This window comes from Bufo gargarizans, chromosome 2 (assembly GCF_014858855.1).
Source record: "Bufo gargarizans isolate SCDJY-AF-19 chromosome 2, ASM1485885v1, whole genome shotgun sequence".
In the NCBI taxonomy this organism is placed as follows: Eukaryota; Metazoa; Chordata; class Amphibia; order Anura; family Bufonidae; genus Bufo; species Bufo gargarizans.
The window spans coordinates 166312665-166333735 of NC_058081.1; the positions used below are offsets into that span (position 1 = coordinate 166312665).

Sequence of the window (21071 nt, forward strand, 5' to 3'; positions counted from 1 at the left end):
ACGGCATTGGGCCCCACCAAATATCGCTGTAAATTATGGCGGCTACTGGGACCTGAGGTAGTTGGTACACTAGGACGTGTGGCTGTGGCAGAACGGCCACGTCCTCCCCCAGCACCAGAGGGTCCACTAACACCACCACGACCATGTCCGCGTCCTTTACTAGATGTTTTCCTCATTGTTATCGTTCACCACAACAACAAAAATATTATTTGGCCCAATGTATTGAATTCAAATTCAGGCCTTTTTTTACAGACACCTAACACTATCTGGCTATCTATTTAGGTACCGTATTTCACTAATACAGGCACAGCAGTAACCACAGATTTAGTTGAATATAAATTTGAGGCCTAGTATTTAGGCGCTGGGTGACAGGTATAGGTTTACTGACAGAATTAGACTTGGAAATGCACAGTAGCGTGTGTGTGAAGTTATTCAGAATGACCCTATGTGTACCTTGAATCTGATATACCCTTTTAGGGATAGATTTAAAAAAAACTCTGATACAGCAGAAACCACTAAATTAGGAAATTGCTAAATTGGGAATTGTATTTCAACCCAGAACAAAAACTGTGCTTTGACGGACACTAAATAACTTGACCAGCCACACCAGTAACAACAGATTTAGCTGGATATAAACTTGAGGCCTAGTATTTAGGCGCTGGGTGACAGGTATACGTTTACTGACAGAATTAGACTGGGATATGGCCAAAAAATAACCACACTATTGATGGTTAAATGCACTTTGTGTGACAGCTTGACCAACCACACTACTGAGGGTTAAATGCACTTGGTGACAGGCGCAGCTTGCCCCTGATGTAGTATATGGCCAAAAAATAAACAGACTATTGTTGGTTAAATGCACTTGGTGTGACAGCTTCACCCTGATGTAGGATTTAGCCAAAAAACAACCACACCATTGAGGGTTAAATGCACTTGGTGACAGCTTGCCCCTGATGTAGTATATGGCCAAAAAATAACCACACTATTGCTGGTTAAATGCACTTGGTGTGACAGCTTCACCCTGATGTAGGATTTAGCCAAAAAACAACCACACCATTGAGGGTTAAATGCACTTGGTGGCAGCTTGTGCTGGCACACCACAAGACACAAAATGGCCGCCGATCACCCCAGAAAAAAGTGACTGAAAAACGCTCTGGGCAGCCTAAAAACAGTGAGCAATTCAATAGCAGCAGTTCAATCATCCACAGCTGCAGATCGATCTCTGAATGAAGTCCTTTGGAGGAGTTAATCACTGCCTAATCTCGCCCTAACGTCGCGGCTGAAACCTCTCCCTATGCTGATCAGAGCAGAGTGACGTGCGGCGCTACGTGACTCCAGCTTAAATAGAGGCTGGGTCACATGGTGCTCTGGCCAATCACAGCCATGCCAATAGTAGGCATGGCTGTGACGGCCTCTTGGGGCAAGTAGTATGACGCTTGTTGATTGGCTGCTTTGCAGCCTTTCAAAAAGCGCCAAGAAAGCGACGAACACCGAAGCCGAACCCGGACTTTTACGAAAATGTATTCAGTTCGGGTTCGCTTATCCCTACTGTCAACCCCAGACATAGCCCCCCTCTACTCCCCTTACTGTGTTATGTGGTAATAACTTTGGAACGCTTTTACTTATCCAAGCCATGATATTGTTTTCTCGTGACACATCATACTGTACTTCATATTAGTGGTGAATTTAAGTTGATACGTTTTACCTTTATGCATAAAAAAAAATTGCTGAAATTCGGAAGCATTCTCTATTTTCAAAATTAGAATCTGTCTCTTTAAAGATCTTGTTCACATGAACTTGTCGTATTTTGCAGTCCGCAAATTGCGGATCTGCAAAGCACGGATGCCGGCCGTGTGCCTTCCGCAATTTGCGGAATGGACAGCCCTTTATAGAAATGCCTATTCTTGTCCACAAAACGGACAAGAATAGGACCAGACTCATAATTTTTGCGGGGCCACTGAACGGAGCAATGGATGCGGACAGTACACGGAGTGCTGTCCGCATCTTTTGCGGCCCCATTGAAGTGAATGCGGAACCAAACCACGGTCATGTGAATGAGCCCTAAGACAGATAGTGATACTTCATAAAATAGTTATTACTTTACATTCCCCGTATGTATACTTTATGTTTGATTAATTTTGTAAATGTAATTTTCATTATTTTTTAGGAAGTTTGAAGGCTTAGAAGTTTAAAAAAAAATGTAAGAAAATTGCCAAAACCCACTTTTTTAAGGACCAGTTCAGTTATTGAGTCGCTTTGTAGGACTTAATTTCTAGAAAGCCGCGATAAATGTCCCCATTTTAGAAACTACACCCCTCAAGTTATTCAAAACTGATTTTACAAACTTTTTTCCACAAGAATTAAAGCAAAATAAAGGGGACATTTTAAAATTTAACTGTTTTGCGCAGATTTTCTATTTTAATCCATTTTTCCCATTACACAGTATGGGTTAACATTCAAACAAATCTCAATATTTATTACCCTGATTCTGCAGTTACAAAAACACCCCATATGTAGTTGTAACCTGCTGTATGGGCACATGACAGGGCACAGAAGGGAAGAAGGGCCATATTGTTAACGGAGGGCAGAATTGGCTGGAATGGATTTCAGGTGCCATGTCAGATTTGACCCAATTTTGGAAACTCCACACCTCAAGGAATAAATCTAGTGGTGAAGTGAACAAGCATTTCATAGAATTTAGAAATGAATGGCTATGAAAATGAAAAATGTACTTTTATTTTTAATATAATGTTGCTTTAGCTTTACTTTTTTTATTTTCACAAGGGCTAACAGGAGAAAATGCACCCCATAATTTGTTTTGCACTTTTTCCTGAACATGGCAACACCATATATGTGGTTGTAAACTGCTGTTTGGAGACACAGCAGCATTCAGAAGGGAAGGAGCAGCATCGGGATTTTCTAACATAATTTGTAAAATTTGTTTTTAGTGGCCATAACATTTTTATTTTTTCACCAATGTAGCTGTGTGGGGGCTCGTTTTTTTTTTGCGGGACGGACTGTAGTTTTTATTGGCATTTTTTCAGGCTACATATTACTTTTTGATCACTTTGTATTAAACATTTTGTGGAGATGAATTGGGTAAAAATGGCAATGTCAATGTGTCAATGTTTTTTATTTTTATTTTTTATAGGGGTTTTTATGGGGTTCCTCTTGCGGTGAATATGATATGATAATTTTATTCTGTGGGTTGATACAGTTATGACGATACCAAATTTATATAGCTTTTTTATGTTTTACTACTTTTTAGCATAAAATATTTTTTGTGTTTAAAATAAATGTAATTGTGTAAATTATGTTTAAAATAAATGTAATAAATGTATGATATTTTGCATCACCATATACTTACATCAATGACATTTTTATCTTTTCACCAATGTACAGTAGCCCTATGGGGGCTTTTGGCAGAACGGGCTGTACATATGACTTTTTGATCACTTGTTATTTTTTTTTTGTGGGGGTGAGGTGACAAAAGGGTAAATTACTCTTACCGGTAATTGGATTTTCCAATAGCCTCCACAACGGCATTCACAGGAGGGTGTCCCCGCCTCCAGGACAGGAAACAACGAGGAAGCACAGGATTTAAGGAGCCTCCTCCCCTTACCTTACCAGTCAATAAGAGAGGACACAGAAGTGATGCATAACAAATTATATATTATAGTAAACAAATTACATCATTCATTTACATTTAAAGCTTGGAAGGGAACCCAATGCCGTTGTGGAGGCTATTGGAAAATCCAATTACCGGTAAGAGTAATTTACCCTTTTCCCCGGCGCCTCCACAACGGCATTCACAGGAGGATTAACAGAGTAATCAATATTAGGGGGGGGGCCACAATAGATAGGACCTCACGACCAAAGGACAAGTCCTGATCCCTTACTACATCTAGCTTATAGTGCCGAAAAAAAGTCATAGGGTTGGCCCATGTGGCGGCCCTGCAGATCTGTTCCAGAGGGACTGCTTTCGTTTCTGCCCAGGATGAGGCTACTGCCCTTGTAGAATGAGCCTTTAGTACCTCTGGTGGCTGACAGTTCTTGGTAACATAGGCAGAGGATATTATGTTCCTAATCCACCTAGCTATGGTTGACTTGCTAGCCGCTTGCCCCTTATTAGGGCCCTGAAATTGCAAAAAGAGGTGGTCCGATTTTCTAAGCGGTTTAGTGGCTTGAAGGTAGGAAAGGACTGATCTCCTGACGTCCAGATTATGGAGAGTACCCTCCGAATCATTAGAAGGAGACTGGAAAAAAGAAGGTAGGGAGACTTCCTGCTCACGATGAAATCTGGATACCACCTTCGGGAGAAAGGCCGGACAGTGCCTGAGGATTATACGATCATCCAGAATTGTAAGATAGGGAGGCTTGCAAGAGAATGCTTGAATTTCCCCCACTCTTCTGGCAGAGGTTATGGCCACTAAAAAAACCGTCTTCATGGTGAGGAGCCTTAGAGGGATATCATCAATTGGCTCAAACGGAGGAGTAGTGAGAGCAGAAAGAACCAGGCCCAAATCCCAGGGAGGAATCACCGGACGAGGGAGGATCGAAGTTCTTCCTGCCCCCCTCAAAAACCGTTTGATCAGAGGAGAATCTGATAGTTTTACGTCCAGGAAGGCGCTGAGCGCGGAAATCTGAACCTTTAGAGTTGATGGGCGGAGGCCTTTTTCTAGCCCCGCTTGCAGGAACTGGAGGACCTGAGGAACATCAGGAAAATCTACACTTCCCAAGAAGGACAAAAAAGCATTCCAGGTTCTCAGGTAGATCCGGGAAGTTACCGGTTTCCGGCTTTTGAGCATCGTGGAGATGACCGCGTCCGACAGGCCCTTCCGTTTTAGCAGGAGGCGTTCAGATTCCAGGCCGTCAAACTGAGTTGATTTACACTGGGTGATTTATTGGTCCCTGGTGGAGTAGGTCCGGGATTGATGGCAGTGTCCAATAAACCCCGGCTGACAGTCTGAGCAGGAGTGGAAACCAAGCCCTTCTTGGCCAGAAGGGGGCCACCATAATTACATGGACCCCTTCTTCCTGAGCCTTTACCAGGACTCTTGAAATGAGGCTGAATGGAGGGAAGGCATAAAGGAGCTGTTTTGGCCACGGCCTGGAGAGGGCGTCTAGCCATACCGGATGATCCATTTGCGAGAGGGAACAGAACTTTCTGACCTGCTTGTTGCTTTTGGTGGCGAACAGGTCTAACACTGGGGTCCCCCACATTTGGCAGATCTGGCTGAAGACGTGGTGATTTAAGGACCATTCGGCCTCCCTTAAGAGGTGTCGACTGAGATAATCGGCCACCACATTTTTTTCCCCCTTGATATGTACCGCCGAAAGGGACAGAAGGTTTCTTTCTGCCCAACAAAAAATGCCCTTTGACACTTCCGCCAGTGAGCGACTTCTGGTTCCCCCTTGTTTGTTTATGTACGCCACGACTGTAGTGTTGTCTGTTAATATGTTTACGTGTCTTGGAGAGGGAACTTTGTAAAGGGAAAGGAGAACTCTGTGGACAGCTGACAGCTCTCTTAAATTTGAGGAGGCGTCCTGCATGTCTTTTCCCCAGGATCCTTGAACTACCGCTCCTGAGGAATGACCTCCCCACCCTGAGTTGCTGGCGTTTGTTGTAATGACCATGACATCTCTTGGGCGCCAGTGAACCCCTACGCTCAGGTTCCCTTTTACTCTCCACCAGGTTAGTGACTGTTTTACCTGTCTGGGAACGTGAACCTTTCTGTCTAGAGATGAGTTCTTTCCGTCCCATGAAGATAGGAGAAAGGCCTGAAGGACTCTTGTGTGACTCTGGGCCCACCTTACTGATGAGATTGCGGCTGTTAGCAGTCCCAGCACCGCCATGATGTCTCTTATCGAGGACCGATCTTTGCTGGAAAAAAGAGACACTGTCTGGATTAAGTGAGACTGTTTGACTTGAGGAAGAAAAGACATTAGACGCCTTGAGTCCAACAGCACCCCCAAAAACACTTTTTCCTGACTGGGGATAAGGTCTGATTTTTTGGGATTTACAATCCACCCTAGAGTTGTAAGACAGTCCTGGATTTGTTTGAGGCGTGAATGTAGAAGTTGACGTGACTCCGCAAACACCAGAAAGTCGTCCAGGTATGGGACGATCTGTACCCCCTGAAGGTGAAGGAACTTCATGACATCTGACATTATTTTTGAAAAAACTCTGGGGGCAGAGGATAGGCCGAAAGGAAGGGCTGTGAACTGAAAATCGGACAATCTTCCCTGATAATAAATTGCGATCCTCAGAAAACACTGGTGCCTGTGGTATATTGGGACGTGGTAGTAAGCGTCCTGAAGGTCGACGGTAGCCATAAAGCAGTCCTGCGGAAGGATCTGAGTGGTAGATTTTATGGTCTCCATTTTGAATCTTTTGTAAACGATGGACCTGTTTAAGGACTTCAAATTTATTATTAGGCGAAAGGAACCGTTTGTTTTTTTTATCAAAAATATAGGGGAATAGAAGCATTTGCCGTGTTGTTCTCCCGGAACAGGGATGAGCACTCCTTTGAGGATTAAAGTAGTTATTTCTGACTCTAGGGATGCCTGTTTGTCGGGCTGTTGCCTGTGGTTGATACAAAAAAGACTTGGGGGTGGGGAAACAAACTCTAATTTTAGGCCCTCTCTTACGGTACGAGTGACCCAAGGGGAGGCGTGAATTTCTTGCCAGGCGGAGGAGAATTGCTTTAGTCTGCCTCCTACCTGGGCTGGCGTGTCACTGGGTAGGGCGGGTAGAGGCTTCTGGCTTTGGAAGGTATCCTCTTCCTCTACCCCTAGAAGGTTGCCATCTTTTTGAGCCGTCCCTTTTACTTTGATCAGATCTTGCCCTTTTTTGACTTTGAAAGGAGCGTCTCTGTTGGTAATAACGGTTATCCGAGGGGAAACCTTTTTTCCTATCGGAGGCCTTCTCCAGAATGTCGTCCAGAGCGGAGCCAAACAATCTATCCCCCTCACATGGGATGGAGCACAGGCGGTTTTTAGAACCTGCGTCCCCAGTCCATGAGCGGAGCCATACCGCCCTACGGGTCGCATTGGCTAGAGCACTGCTTCTTGCAGAGAGTCTAACCAAGTCGGCCGAGGCGTCTGCTAAAAAATTGGATGCTCTTTTCAGGGAGGGAAGGGAGTTTAAGATCTCCTCTCTGGACGTACCCCCCGACAGATTGCTCTCAAGCTGGTCCAGCCAAACCGAGAGAGTTCTGGCCGTACAAGTGGACGCTATGCTGGGGCGCAACATCGCTGTATTTGTCTCCCCGGATTTCCTTAATAGGTTTTCACATTTTTTGTCCATTGGGTCTTTCAGGAGACCCATATTCTCAAAGGGCAGCGAGGATTTTTTAGAAATACGGGCCACTGGCGCATCTATTCTGGGAGTTTTGTCCCACAAATCAGAGTCAGATTCCGAAAAGGGGTACTTGCGCTTAAAGGCAGCCGAGACAGTCCACCTTTTATCAGGATCCCTCCATTCCCTGGAAATAAGGGCTTTGATGTTATTGTGGATGGGGAAGGATCTCTTCTTTTTCTCCCCCAAGCCCTGAAAGATTTGATCGTGAAGGGACTGAGTCTCTTTAACATCTTCTAATCCCAGGGTAGATTTAATATCCTTCAGTAGGGATTGTGTTTCCTCAGGAAAGCACATAGGCCTCCCTGCGGCCTCCTCAGAGGATAAGGAGACCTGATCATCCTGCAACTCCCCTTCATCCAGATCCACTTGTTCTGATATTTCCAGATTTAGGGAACGGGAAGGCCCAGGGGAAGGCGCCAGTTGTCTAGAGTCAGCTGCAGCCTTAATCTCCTCTCTAATGAGGGTTCGCATGGACTCCACGAAGGAAGGGGATTCTTCAGCGATAACCCTTTCAATACATCTAGGGCAGAGGGACTTTTTTGGGTCCGACACCAGGCCCTTACGGCAACCACCACACTTCCTGCGCCCCGAATCCCCTTTGGCTTTAAGCTTCCTGGACTCACTGTCCTAAAGGGAATAAAACTAACTTTGTATAGGCCAAAGAGGGACCCGGAGTAAGGGTGGTGAGGGGTCAGTATAGTAAAACTACGGACACCCAGCGTGTAGGGGGGGGGGGAGGTACGGGATCCCATAACCTGTATATACCTATTGCTAGGAAAGACATAAGGAAATAGGGATTACTCCCCCCCGGGAGGAGGCTTACCGGGCTGAGGGCCGAGACAGCGGGATCACCGGAGCGTTTGGACGACTCTCTGTCACTGGAAGGCATCTCTGCAGATCACCGGCGTAGGAGGATGTGATGCTCTTTTTAAATCTCCCACCGCGCGCAGGAGCGTCCCGCGAGAACCTCTTGCCCAAGGAGATCTCGCTCCGCTGACGTCACCACGCCAGATCCCGCGCGAGTTCCGACGGACTCGCAAGCCCGGGGATGCCTGAAGACAGGGCTTACACCGCAGGATCGAGGAGGGGAGGCAATGCGTCCCCGGAGTCCCCCAATCCCTGCACCGACCCTCCTGAACAACAGGGAAAGGACCAGGCCGGTGCGGTATCCAATTTCCTGGATAACCCCAGGAGCGGCTTCCACGCACGTCCGAGGACAGGAAACAACGACTGGTAAGGTAAGGGGAGGAGGCTCCTTAAATCCTGTGCTTCCTCGTTGTTTCCTGTCCTGGAGGCGGGGACACCCTCCTGTGAATGCCGTTGTGGAGGCGCCGGGGAAAAACAGCAATTCCGTCATTGTTGAGATCACAGTCTGAAACCAGCATTTTAACACTAAAGCGCTCTGATTGGCTTCCCTGGTGTCTCTGCTCTCCGGGAGAGCGTAGACTCCGGGGCTGTGACACTTTATAGTGTCACAGCCCCTGTAAGCAATAAAGACGTGAATGTACGTCCAAATGCAGTAAATTACTTGCTATTTGGACGTACAGTTATGTCCAAATGTGTGAAGGGGTTAACAGAGGCAGATATGTGACCCGGTTTGTACCTCGCTTAGAAGTAGACAATCCAGCGACCAGAATATCACCAAACAGAGCCAGGGTCCCAAATCAGAGCAAGTGAGTATGATTTTTTCATTAGGCATCTGGGGGCTTGTTAAAAATCCTGGAACACTTCTTTAAGATCTTATGTAGAGACACTTTAAAGGGGTTGCCTGGTTTGGAAACCCCATTTTCAAATACCAAATAAAAAAATTCAGAGTTTCACCTGTTCCCGACCTTCATCTAGTTCCTGTCCTTCAGTCCGTTATTTACTATAAGAACAGTGCAATGCTTCATTTCTTCTGTGCTGGCACTGTAGGGAAATTGCATACTTGCTGCTGGGTTCCTCCACAGATTACAGCTGATTACTAAGCAATGTTTTACTACATAGAGATAACACTTTGAGGGGATGTATTAAGACTGGAGATTCTTTTTAAGAGGTAATAATTCTGGCACATCTTTGGCAGTTCCATGTGCTTGAAAATGAAATCTATGTCACCAGGTTGCTGGCATATATTTATGTTTTCTGGTGTACCTATTGGTAAATGTGTAAATTGGGTCTGCAGAGCAAACAAGTATTGGTGTACATAGATTTCAATAAGAAACCGTTTTGTCCCACCAAGATCAAGTGGTAATCATAAAAGTTCACGACTAGTAAGAGGGAGCACACCATTAAACACACTTTGCCCCACTGTGTCACAATAAAATGTTATCAGCAGCTCTTCATACACCTCTGTTGTAATGAAGCCAAGTTAGAAGTTGTAATATAGCGCCACCTGCTATTTTTTTTTCCTTATTTTTTCTGACCACCTAGCTGAGGTTTGAAAGGGAGAGAGCTGTGGCAGAAAAGACGCACCCCCTGAGCTGCCTGCTTGAAATAAATCTAGCAAACCAATTGGAGCAATGAATGGGGAGCACTCTGAATCCATATGGGGTACAGGGCTGGTTATAGCTTTGTTAAAAGAAGACTGTCACATCCTATATGATTTTTACATTAATCATGGAATAACTATTGATGAGCGAATTATTGCTAAATTCGATTTGGTTGCTTTGCAGAATTTTACAAAAAAATTGGTTTTGTGACTAATTACTTCATCACAAAGCACATTTTTTTGTAGTTTAAGTAGTGAGTACATTTAAGTAGTGAGTACAATGACTGGGAGCAGTGCAATTGTACCCCTCAGGTGCTGCGTTCATACATGATTGACGCATCTGATATAAATAACAGAGTGTAAATGTTTTTTTAAATGTACATCATACTTACCTGATCCATTTGCTCATGATGGGCCGGCCGCCTCCATCTTGCTTGAAGATCTGGTTCAAAATCTCAAGCTGCCCAAGATTTATCCTGAAATTCGGATTGAAGTCCATTTTGTGGACTTTGATTCACTGAACACTAGGAATAACCGCTTTAAGGGCATGTGAAGAATACATCTACATGTGATGGAAAAATTCCAGCTGTCTTTATCCACAGAGTTGGCACAAATTGTTACAGAAATCTACATGTAAAGCATGTCTATTTTGAGGCGGATCTGCGCCAAATCCTTAACACAAGCTAGCTGGACTTTTTCCATCATGTGAGGATATGCTCTTTATCTACCATCAATGAAGTTATAAAATCCTCAGTTTCAGGTCTCTTGTTGTATGACACCGCTGTGTGCAGAAGACTGTATGGCGGTACACAGAATCCCTGTGGCTCTGTGCTACGGAGCTATAGGTACTCAATTTGCTGCTGTCTGTTGTATGGCGCCATATTAGGGATATATTCTCTAAATGTGATGCTTCTAGGAAAGGATACAATTTTGATCTAAAATTCAGCGTTACATGGAACAAATATTGCATTTGGAAAGTGGTTAATCAACTTTGATGCCTTAAGGTGAAATAATGACTTAAAATGGGCACAATGATGCAGGAATTGTGAATTCCAAATCCATGAATCACTTCATTCCCCTTTTTTTATGTCTTGTTGCGTGCATAGGAGCTGATGAACAGTCGCCATGTGCAGAATAACCAAATATACGTTGATTTTCTTTCTAAACAAATCCGGAGTGTCTTATATTTTATATTAATAGGTGCTACTTGCAGGAAAACCAAGATGTGCTGTAATATGGTAGTGGTCCCATATCTCATCTTGCAGTTGTTGTCTTCTTTCTTTTGTTTTCATTTTTCCCCTTATGAGGAAATGCTTTATCTCGGATTACTGAAGTAAGGTTATCTTATTCCAGCAGGCTGGCTAGCTATGTTTTATATCAGAACCCGTGAGCTTGCAATTTGCTTCAGAAGTATCTGTCTGGCGTAGAAAATATCATATATATCTTACCACCTGTTGCCTTTTCTTGATGCTGTAAATTGTGTTATTGCTCAGGTAGCACACACATCTCACTTTCATATAAATCAGAGAATTTAATGACTGAATTTTCAGTTTCAAAAACACCTATGTATTGAGCTGGCACTACCTAGAGTCTAGGTGTCCCTGATGTTATAAAACATTTTTTTACCCACAGAACTTGTTCCACTACTTGACAGAAGTTCAGAATAATGGCATTGTTAAGATCCCTGAAGTTAAAGGAGATGAAGCCTGGAAGGTTTACTTTGATGATAGCGCGCAAGAAATAGTGGATGAATTTGCAATGCGCTATGGAATAGAGTCTATCTATCAGGCTATGACGTAAGTATAAAAACAAAGTAAAAGCAAACAAAAAGTGGAAACATTGAGGAAAGATAAGGGAAAGAAAAAGGGAGAAAGGGGAAGAAAGGGCTTTCAGTAAATAGTTGTTGCTTTTTTATTACAAATGTTCAGTTCCAGTAGACATAATTTTAGATATTCAAGGTCTTCCTCAAGATTGTCAAGAAGTTTTTATTTATGAAGCTACTTGTATTGTCTTGGTAGACAATATTAAATATATTTTAGAATGGCATTGAAAGGAATATAAATGAGTATTACATTACTATTGGTATTAGGTTTTCTTCTGATTTTAGCTTGAACTATTATTAGTAACATTGGCCTACTGTAAGCCATATCTTACATTCCTTCATATGGACCGTAAGAAGAATTCTCTTTAAAACAAATCTAAGCTAAAAATTCTATATTTTCCTAAAGATAAAAATATGCCTTAATTTACAATTGCTCCCACAATAGGGAGCTCTTGACACTTAAGTGTTCCAAGCAGACTGAATTCATACAATCTGAGAAATAACTTTTATCTGGAATGCTTAAAGGGGTTCTCCAGGAATTTGATATTGAGGGCCTATCTTCAAGATAGGTCATCAATATCAGATCAGTAGCAGTCCAACTCTCAGCACCCCCATGATCAGCTATATGAAGAGGCTGTGGTACTCCTTGAGGGCTTAGACCTCCTCCTAGGCCAGTGATATCACCGTACATCGATCACAATTACAGTTATATAGCCTCTAACTGTAAAGGAAATAAATAGTATATATATGAGTAACCCTAATTTTTAAACATGCAAAATAGACAATGTAGAGGTAAGAGTCTAACTTCAATATATCATAGCCAGTAATAAGTCATCACTGGAGAATTTGGGTCATGTACCTATTCTACTGTTTGAATGAGAAGTGTTTTTAATACCAGTGTCCCTGAGCCTTTAGCATACAATATTTACAAACATACAGTGTGGGACATTTTTTACCCAAGCTGGGGTCCTTGGAAGCCATTCAGAGGCTCATTGGCAGTAAGCTTCACTTTAAATGTTAGGAATGGCCCTTGAAAGATGCTTGCATGGTAGAACTGGCCTACCAGAGTACCAGAGGATCCTGTGGTGGGCCCAGGCTTTCATACCATAGTGAGCTCTAAAAGGTCCAGGAGAAAAAAAAAAAAAAAAAAGATTTTGAGCTGCTTTTCAAGCAGACTACTAGTCTACTGATGATAGAGGGGTTGGGCCCTGAGAATACATTTTTCTGATGGGCCCAAGGAACCCCACTATGATACTAGGTGCTTAACATGGTGTGGAGAGAACAATGAGCATGTCTGAATTATGTAATGCTTATTCCACCCACACATTTACTGTGTCTGGTCAAAAAAAACTGGGGTAAATTTGATGTCACTGATACAAGATGGAGGCATTGTTCCAGGCGATCTATTGCATTCTCACAGCTCTCAGCAGTTGAACCCCTTACATTCATAGACAAAACTACTCTGCATATCTTCATATATTTATTGGTTTGTACACATATGTGGCTGAGATTTGTAATGCGACTAAAGATGATAAATCATTATAGTAGAGTCATGGCATTTACATAGTCTGCAAGGGTTCTATTTGATATAACTAGGGTTGAGCAAACACCTGGAAGTTTGCGTTCGCCGGGTTCGGCCGAACTTCCCCGCAAAGTTTGGATTCGGGACCTGAACTTGACCTCGAACCCCATTGAAGTCAATGGGGATCCAAACTTTGGGGCACTAACATGGCTCTAAAAAAGTCATAGAAAGGTCTAGAGGGCTGCAAAGGGAGGCAAAATAGGGGTGAGAGCAGGACAATTGCCCTGCAAACAAATGTGGATAGGGAAATGAATTAAAATAACATAGAATAAAAAAGTAAAAAATAATGATCTTGAACTAGGAGGCAGAGGTCAAAGTGGAGTAGGAGGTTGAGGAGGCGGTGGAAGCTGTGGTGGAGGAGGAGCCAACACTATATATTATTTTTTTTATAAATTTGGGAAGACCCCAAAACATTGGGAAATATTAAAAAGAAAACAAAGAGAAAGTGAGCTGGAGTATAAGAATGGGTGGGTGCGACTGATATACTTGTGTATTCTGCACAAGGTACGGACAAGTCCTGTAGGATCCTTGCCTAGTTAATTTTAATGAACATGATCTTGTCCACATTGACTATGGATACGCGACTGCGCTTGTCTGTGATCACCCCCTCTGCCGCGCTGAACACACGTTCGGACAATACATTGGCCGCAGGGCAGGCCAGCACCTCCAAGGCATAAAGGGCAAGCTCAGGCCATGTGCCCAATTTGGAGACCCAGAAGTTGAATGGGGCAAGCCCGTCAGTCAGTACGTGTAGGCGTCTGCACACGTACTGTTCCACCATGTTGCTGAAATGCTGCCTCATGCTAAGACGTTCCATATCAGTTGGTGGTGCTGGTTGTTGTGGCGTGCTGACAAATCTTTTCCACATTTCGGCCATACTAACCCTCCCTTCTGAGGTGCAATGGCGACTTCTTCCTCCTCCTCTGCCTTCAGCTTGTGCTTCAACTGAGCCCCTGGTGTCAGGTGGGAATGCCATCAGCAGTGTGTCTACCAGCGTGCGCTTGTACTTGCGCATTTTACGATCACGCTCCAGTGTCGGAATTAAGGACGGCACGTTGTCCTTGTAGCGGGGATCCAGCAGGGTGGCCATTCAGTAATCAGGACTGTTTAGAATGTGGGCAACTTGGTGGTCATTGAGCAGGCACTGCAGCATGTAATCGCTCATGTGTACCAGGCTGCTCAGAGGCAACGACAAGCTGTCATCTGTGGGAGGTGTATTGTCTGTGTCCTCTGTATCCCCCCAGCCACGCTCCAGTGATACCCATGAGCTGCTTCGGGTGCCATCCTGCTGTGAACACGGTTCCTCCTCATCATCATCCTCATCCTCCAGAACTGTCCCGTGGCTGTATAATTGTGTACCTGGCCTCTGTTGGTGCAGGAACCCACCCTCCACTTGTGAATTACTGGCCTGATAACCGTAGAAATGATCCCTCTTCCTCCTCCTCTTCCTTCTGTGCCACATCCTTTTCCATCATTGCCTTAAGCATTTTTTCAAGGAGACATAGAAATGGGATAGTAACGCTGAGGACTGTGGAGATGCTTGGTGATAGTGACGGACGTGGTGGCGTTGCTGCCACATCCTCTGTTTGCGGGGTGGCAGGTGCCACTGTCACTCCAGAGAGGGAGAAAGAAGCCGAGATTGCAGCAGAAGAGGGACCAGGAGCCTGAGGTCTTTCGTTTTTTCTTTTAGGTGTTTACTCCACTGCAGCTTGTGCTTTTTTATTTAGATGCCTGGACATGCAAGTGGTGCTCAGGTTTAGAACATTTATGCCTCACTTCAGGCTCTGATTGCACAGCGTGCAAACCACTCACGTTTTGTCGTCAGCACATTGTCTGAAGAACTGCCATGCCAGGGAACTCCTTGAAGCTGGCTTTGGTGTGCTCAGTCTCTGGGTGCGGTGGGCAGTAGCAGACATACTGGCTAGGGGACAGCCACTCTGCTTTTGTACACTGCTCCCTCTTTTTCTGTGAGGCTGGTACTGTGTGACACCACCTCTTCATCCACCACATCATCTTCCACCCACTCTTCACCCCTGCCCTCCTTGCCGTTCTGCACACTGCAGAAAGCCGCAGCAATTGGCACCTGTCGTCATCATCAGTTGTGCTGCGGTGGTCCTCCTATGTCCACATCCTGAAACATAAGTGGTTGGGCATCAGTGCACTCAATCTCTTCCACTTCTGTGGACGGCCCTCAGAAACCCTGCCAGCAGAGTCTTTAAAAAGCATAAGAATCTGCTGCATTGCTTGGCTGATTTGCAAGGGGGTGAGGTGAAAGACAGATTCCCATGGGCTGCAGGTGCCAATTCTGCTCCTTTAGCAGGGGACCGGGTTGCAGACAATGTGAAGGAACTGGAGGCACTGTTAGTCACCCAATCTACTACCGCCTCTACTTGTTCAGGCCTCAGCATTCGTACACCGGTATTCAAGCCTACAAAATAATGTTTAATTTGGGCGTGTAGCTGGCACAGATTGACCACGGCCTCTCCCTGCAACAGGAACTCTACCAACCCCAGCAGCACCATGATCAGGTCCACTTCCTATATTTGATGCTCTCCTCATTGTTTGAGGTCACCCACTGAACTAACAGACAGATTAACTATATTATTTTCCCTGTCACATATGCAGTGCAGTTGTACTTTCTGTCCCTTCACTACTGAGAGCTGATGGGCGGTGCTACACGTGATCCAGCTTATATAGAGGCTGGGTCACATGATGCACCAGCCAATCACAGCCATGCCATTAGTAGACATTGCTGTAATGGCTTCTAAGGGCATACAGCTTAAAAGCTTGTTGATTGGCTGCCCTGCAACCTTTAAACAAGCTTTATTAAATGCCCGAACACCGAACCCAAACTTTTCGACAAAGTTCGGGTTCGGGTACCAAAAATCTTAAAGTTCGGTATGGTCCCGAACTTTACAGTTCGGGTTTGCTCAACACTAGATATAACACATGTTTATTATGTATATATGAAGCAATATAAGGCAATCTATCAGAAATCTGGACAATTCTTCCACAATAAGAGACATAAATCATCAGCAGGGTATTTTAAGCAGACATTGAGGATTTACTCTTTTTCTGCAACCAATTTATCCCCAAGAGCAGGAAGATTCAGGTAAGCACATAAGAAATAACACAACAGTTTCATGGATTACTGGACCCCCATATTTCATGCTTCATATTTTTTCTCGAGAGGATAGGAGCACATTCATAATATTAAAGGCTGTGGAAGATGCACAAAAATAAAAATTCTTCTCACTTTGTCAACTTTTTCATATTCTTCCTATACAAGCTGAGATTTACTAAAGCTCACAAAAAATGCCACTTACATCTGAAGGATCTTAGTCAAGAATAGACCAGTGTATTTTCTATATCCCATCTCAAGTTACTCAGCAGGTTATATATTTCACAGATCACTGCACAAAGCTGATATTGTTAAAAAAGACAAAACAGGAGAATCAAACTATGTTTTATTTAAGGCTGAAAATGCTATTTATTTTTGCTTATAAATGTGCTGCATGGCTAGAAGTTTATGTTATTCTTCTTGTCATCTGCATTTCAAAATCTAAAATTAATCCATGTCCAGTGACACCACTAATGCATTACTTTAGAAAAGTTTCAGTTTCTTTTTCAGTCATGCAACTTTTAGGAGCTATTCTGACTTAGGGCTCATGCACACAAACATATTTTCTTTCCGCGTCTGTTCCGGTTTTTATTGCGGATCATATGCAGAACAAAAAAAAACAGGAGTTACTCCGTGTGCATTCCGTTTCTGTATGTCCGTTCGCAAAAAAAAAAGAACATGTTCTATTATCGTCCTCATCACAGACAAGGATAGTACTGTTCTATTAGTGGCCTGCTGTTCCGTTCCACAAAATACATGCGGTTGTGTGCATGAGCCCTTAATGACATAATGAATCACGGTTAGCTTCCTCACACAAATAGATCCTTGAAAATAAAAAATAAAATCCCTTATGCTTACCTTATATATCCCTGTGAGTTGCTGGGAATTTCTAGGGAGAAATTCCAAGCTGAAAATGTTATGTCATTGGTATGTATCACTTACACTTAAAGGGATTTTTTAAGGAGTACAATACTGATGCCCTATCCACAGGATAGGTCATCAATATCTGGTCTGACTCCCAGGACTCCTGCTGATCAGCTGTTTGAAAAGGATGTGGTATTCCGGTGAGGACTGTGGTCTGTTCCTATACCAGTGACATGCCGTTCACATGGCGTATGTGGAGCTCAGTCCCATTCAAGTGAATGGACCTGGGCTGCAATACCAAGTACTATACATTGTGCAACAATGTGCTTGGTAAACTGCAAGGTAGGCTGCAGAGCTCATCTGAGCACCACAACCTCTTCAAACAGCTGATTTGTGGGGGTGCCAGGAGTTGGACCACCAGTATCAGATATTCATGACCTGTCTTGTGGATAGGCCATCAATATTGCACTCCTGCAAACCCCTTTAAGAATAATTAGTGGCTACGCTGGTCTCCATAGCACCATGGGGATGTAGTGTGGTCACTGGCAGCAGTGAATGACCACACTATTCATGAAAGAGTTGGAAAGACTCCATAAGTAGTAATTATAGTGTATACATTTGGCTCTAGTGCCCCTTCAATGCAATTTGCTGCATAATTCTGCAATTTAATAATTTTAGCTTATGTAATTTTGTTTTTAACACGTTGATATGTTTTATATTTTTATAGGCATTTTTCCTGCCTGTCTTCCAAATACATGTGCCCAGGTGTACCAGCTGTCATGAGTACCTTATTGGCGAATATCAATGCATTTTATGCTCACACAACAGCTACAACAAATGTTTCAGCATCAGACCGATTTGGTGCTACCAATTTTGGGGTGAGTGATATTATGAATTGTTATGAATGTTCATGTATATATAACGGATAGGATCTCTCGTTCCTTGTTTCAGTAAATTTGCCTCAGTAGCTCTGTATTCAAATCTAGAAATGTTATATCACTTTAACAGTTGGTGTTTTTGATCATTAAAGGAGAATTCCCATGTTGCAATTTTATGGCTATTGCTAGAATATCACTAAGATTGGTGGCCCTTCGACCTTTGATGCCACCAGCCACAATAGGAGTCATGTTATGCAAGAGAAACTGTGAAGGACCCAAAGTTCTTGTTACATTGGTGTTTCACTTGTTGCCATTGTATTGTGAGTGCAGGCTCCGGCTTCTTGTGGGTTGAATTGTGCCATTGTGTCCTATGGGGGTTCATGTTGCCCTTGTTCTGTGCATCCTGTCCTCGGTTACTTGTGGTGTGAATTTATGTCTATTTGCTTGTATTTCTCCTCAGTTCTGTATTGCGGGGGTTAATTATTCTCTGGATGAGTGTTTGTCCATCTGCTCGTTGATTAAGTCCATTAACCCCTTCCCAACCTATGACATAATAGTACATCATGGCGACAAGTGGCTTGCCGCATTTTGACGTACTATTACGTCATGGTGATCGGGCGGGATATCAGGAACTTCAGAGCCCCTGCTGTATCCGCTGGCATCCGCAGATGCTGGCAGATTAACCCCTTCTATGCCGTGGTCAGCGCTGACCGCGGCATAGAAGGGGTTTGCGGCGGGTGAGGGAGCCCATCGGGTCACCACGCAGCTGTGGCAGGGATCCGATGGGTGACAAGGCAGCCAGATGCCATGCACATACTGCCCAATGCCTTGCACGGCATCGGGACCTGCCTTCTACAGGGGCAATACACTAACAGGCAATGCATTACAATACAGATGTATTGTAATGCATTGCAGAGGGGATCAGACCCTCAAAAGTTGAAGTACCAGAGTGGGACAGAAATAATAAAAAAAGAAAGTTTCAAGTAAAAATAAGAAAAAAAATGCCCCTTTCCCCTAATTTTATAATAAAACATAGGGAAAAAAAGGAAGAAAACACACATATTAGGTATCACCGCGTTCATAACAACCAGCTCTATAAATATATCACACGATCCACCTCGTGTGATTAGGCACCATAAAAAAAAGTGCAACACCAAGTGATCAGAAAGGCATATATCCCACAAAATGGTACCAATAAAACAGTCACCTCATCCCACGAAAAATGAGCCCCTACATAATAAAATTGCTAAAAAAAAACAAAAAACTATAGCTCGCAGCAGCCAATGGGGACATATATATATATTTTTTGCTTCAAAACTTCTATTACTTAGTGTTGATGACGAATATTCGAATTGCGAATTTTAATCGTGAATATCGGCACTTCGAGAATTCGCGAATATTTCGAATTTCGGAAAATATATTCGTAATTGCAAATATTTGATTTTTGTGAAAATACCAGTTCATGCGTAATTTGAATGCAAATTTTATGCGAATTTTCGCAATCAAGAAAATAATGCCTGGAGATCATGAATTCGCGAATTCTCGAATATATGGTGAATATTCGCCCAAATATTCGCAAAATATCACGAATTCGAATATTGCCCCTGCCGCTCATCACTACTATTACTGTGTTAAAGTGAAATAAAATAACAAAAGTTGACATATTAGGTATTGCAGCATCCATAACAACCTGCTCTATGAAAACATCACATGACCTAACCCCTCATGTGAACACAGTAATTTTTTTTTAAATAAAAACAGTGCCAAAAGTCACTTTTTGTCACCTAACATAAAAAAAAAAAAAAAAAAAAAAAAGCAATGGCTCTCAGACTATGGAGACACTAAAACATTTTTTTTTTTTTTTGAAAAATGCTATTATTGTGTAAAACTTAAATAAATAAGAAAAATTATACATATTAGGTACTGCCACGTGTGTAACAACCTGCTCTATAAAAATGTCACATGACCTAACCCCTCAGGTGAATGCTGTAAAAATAAATAAATAAAAAGGTGCCAAAACAAAAAATTTTGGGTCACCTTGCCCCATAAAGTGTAATAATAAATGATCAAAAAATCATACGTTCCCAAAAATGATCAACTCTTCCTGCAAAAAAACCTGCACAAGGCGATCGGCAGAAAAATAAATAAATAAGGCTTTCAGAAAACATTTTTTTTTTAAAAAATGCTTTAGTATGGAAAACTGAAACAAACAATCAAACAAAGAAAGTAGACACATTTGATATAATTGCGTCCATAACAACCTGCTCTATAAAAATAGCACATGATCTACCTTGTCAGATGAATGTTATAAAAAATAAAAATGGTGCCAAAACAGCCATTTTTTGGTTATCTTGCCTCGCAAAAACGTAATGTAGAGCAATAAAAAAATCATATGTACACCAAAATAGTACCAATAAAACTGTCACCTTATCCCCTAGTTTCCAAAATGGGGTCACTTTTTGGGAGTTTCTACTGTAAGGGTGCATCGGGGGGCTTCAAATGGGACATGGCATCTAAAAATCAGTCCAGCAAAATCTGCCTTCCAAAAACCATATGGCGCTCCTTTTATTCTGCACCCTGCCGTGTGCCCTTACATCAGTTTACAACCACATGTGGGGTGTTTCTGTAAACTGCAGAATCAGGGTAATAAATATTGAGTTTTGTTTGGCTGTTAACCCTCGATGTGTTAAAGTAAAAATGGATCAAAATGGAAAATCTGCCAAAAAAGTGAAATTTGGAAATTTAATCTCTATTTTCCTTTTTTTCTTATGGAACACCTAAAGCAGGGGTGCACAACGTTTCCTGGTTGGGGGCCACATTGCCAGACTGAACCAATGACGAGGGCCGAAATTAAAATTTAAAAGTGTATTAACAACTGAAATATTGTACTTATGGCATATTGAACACACATTATATACCATTAATGTCTAGTTACACTTCCAGGACTCCCATCTAATGTCTGTTACCAGATGGT

At 42.9% G+C, this 21071-nt stretch overlaps 1 protein-coding gene across 3 annotated transcripts in view; it reads left to right on the forward strand.

The window, feature by feature from the left end:
* Positions 1 to 21071, forward strand: part of UNC13C (unc-13 homolog C) — a 908495-nt gene that overhangs the window by 434009 nt on the left and 453415 nt on the right. For all 3 annotated transcript variants that reach the window (XM_044279668.1, XM_044279669.1, XM_044279667.1), the window contains 2 exons: positions 11463 to 11626; positions 17947 to 18097. In XM_044279668.1, coding sequence (XP_044135603.1) covers positions 11463 to 11626; positions 17947 to 18097 — 315 coding nt within the window. The remainder of the gene's footprint in view (positions 1 to 11462; positions 11627 to 17946; positions 18098 to 21071) is intronic.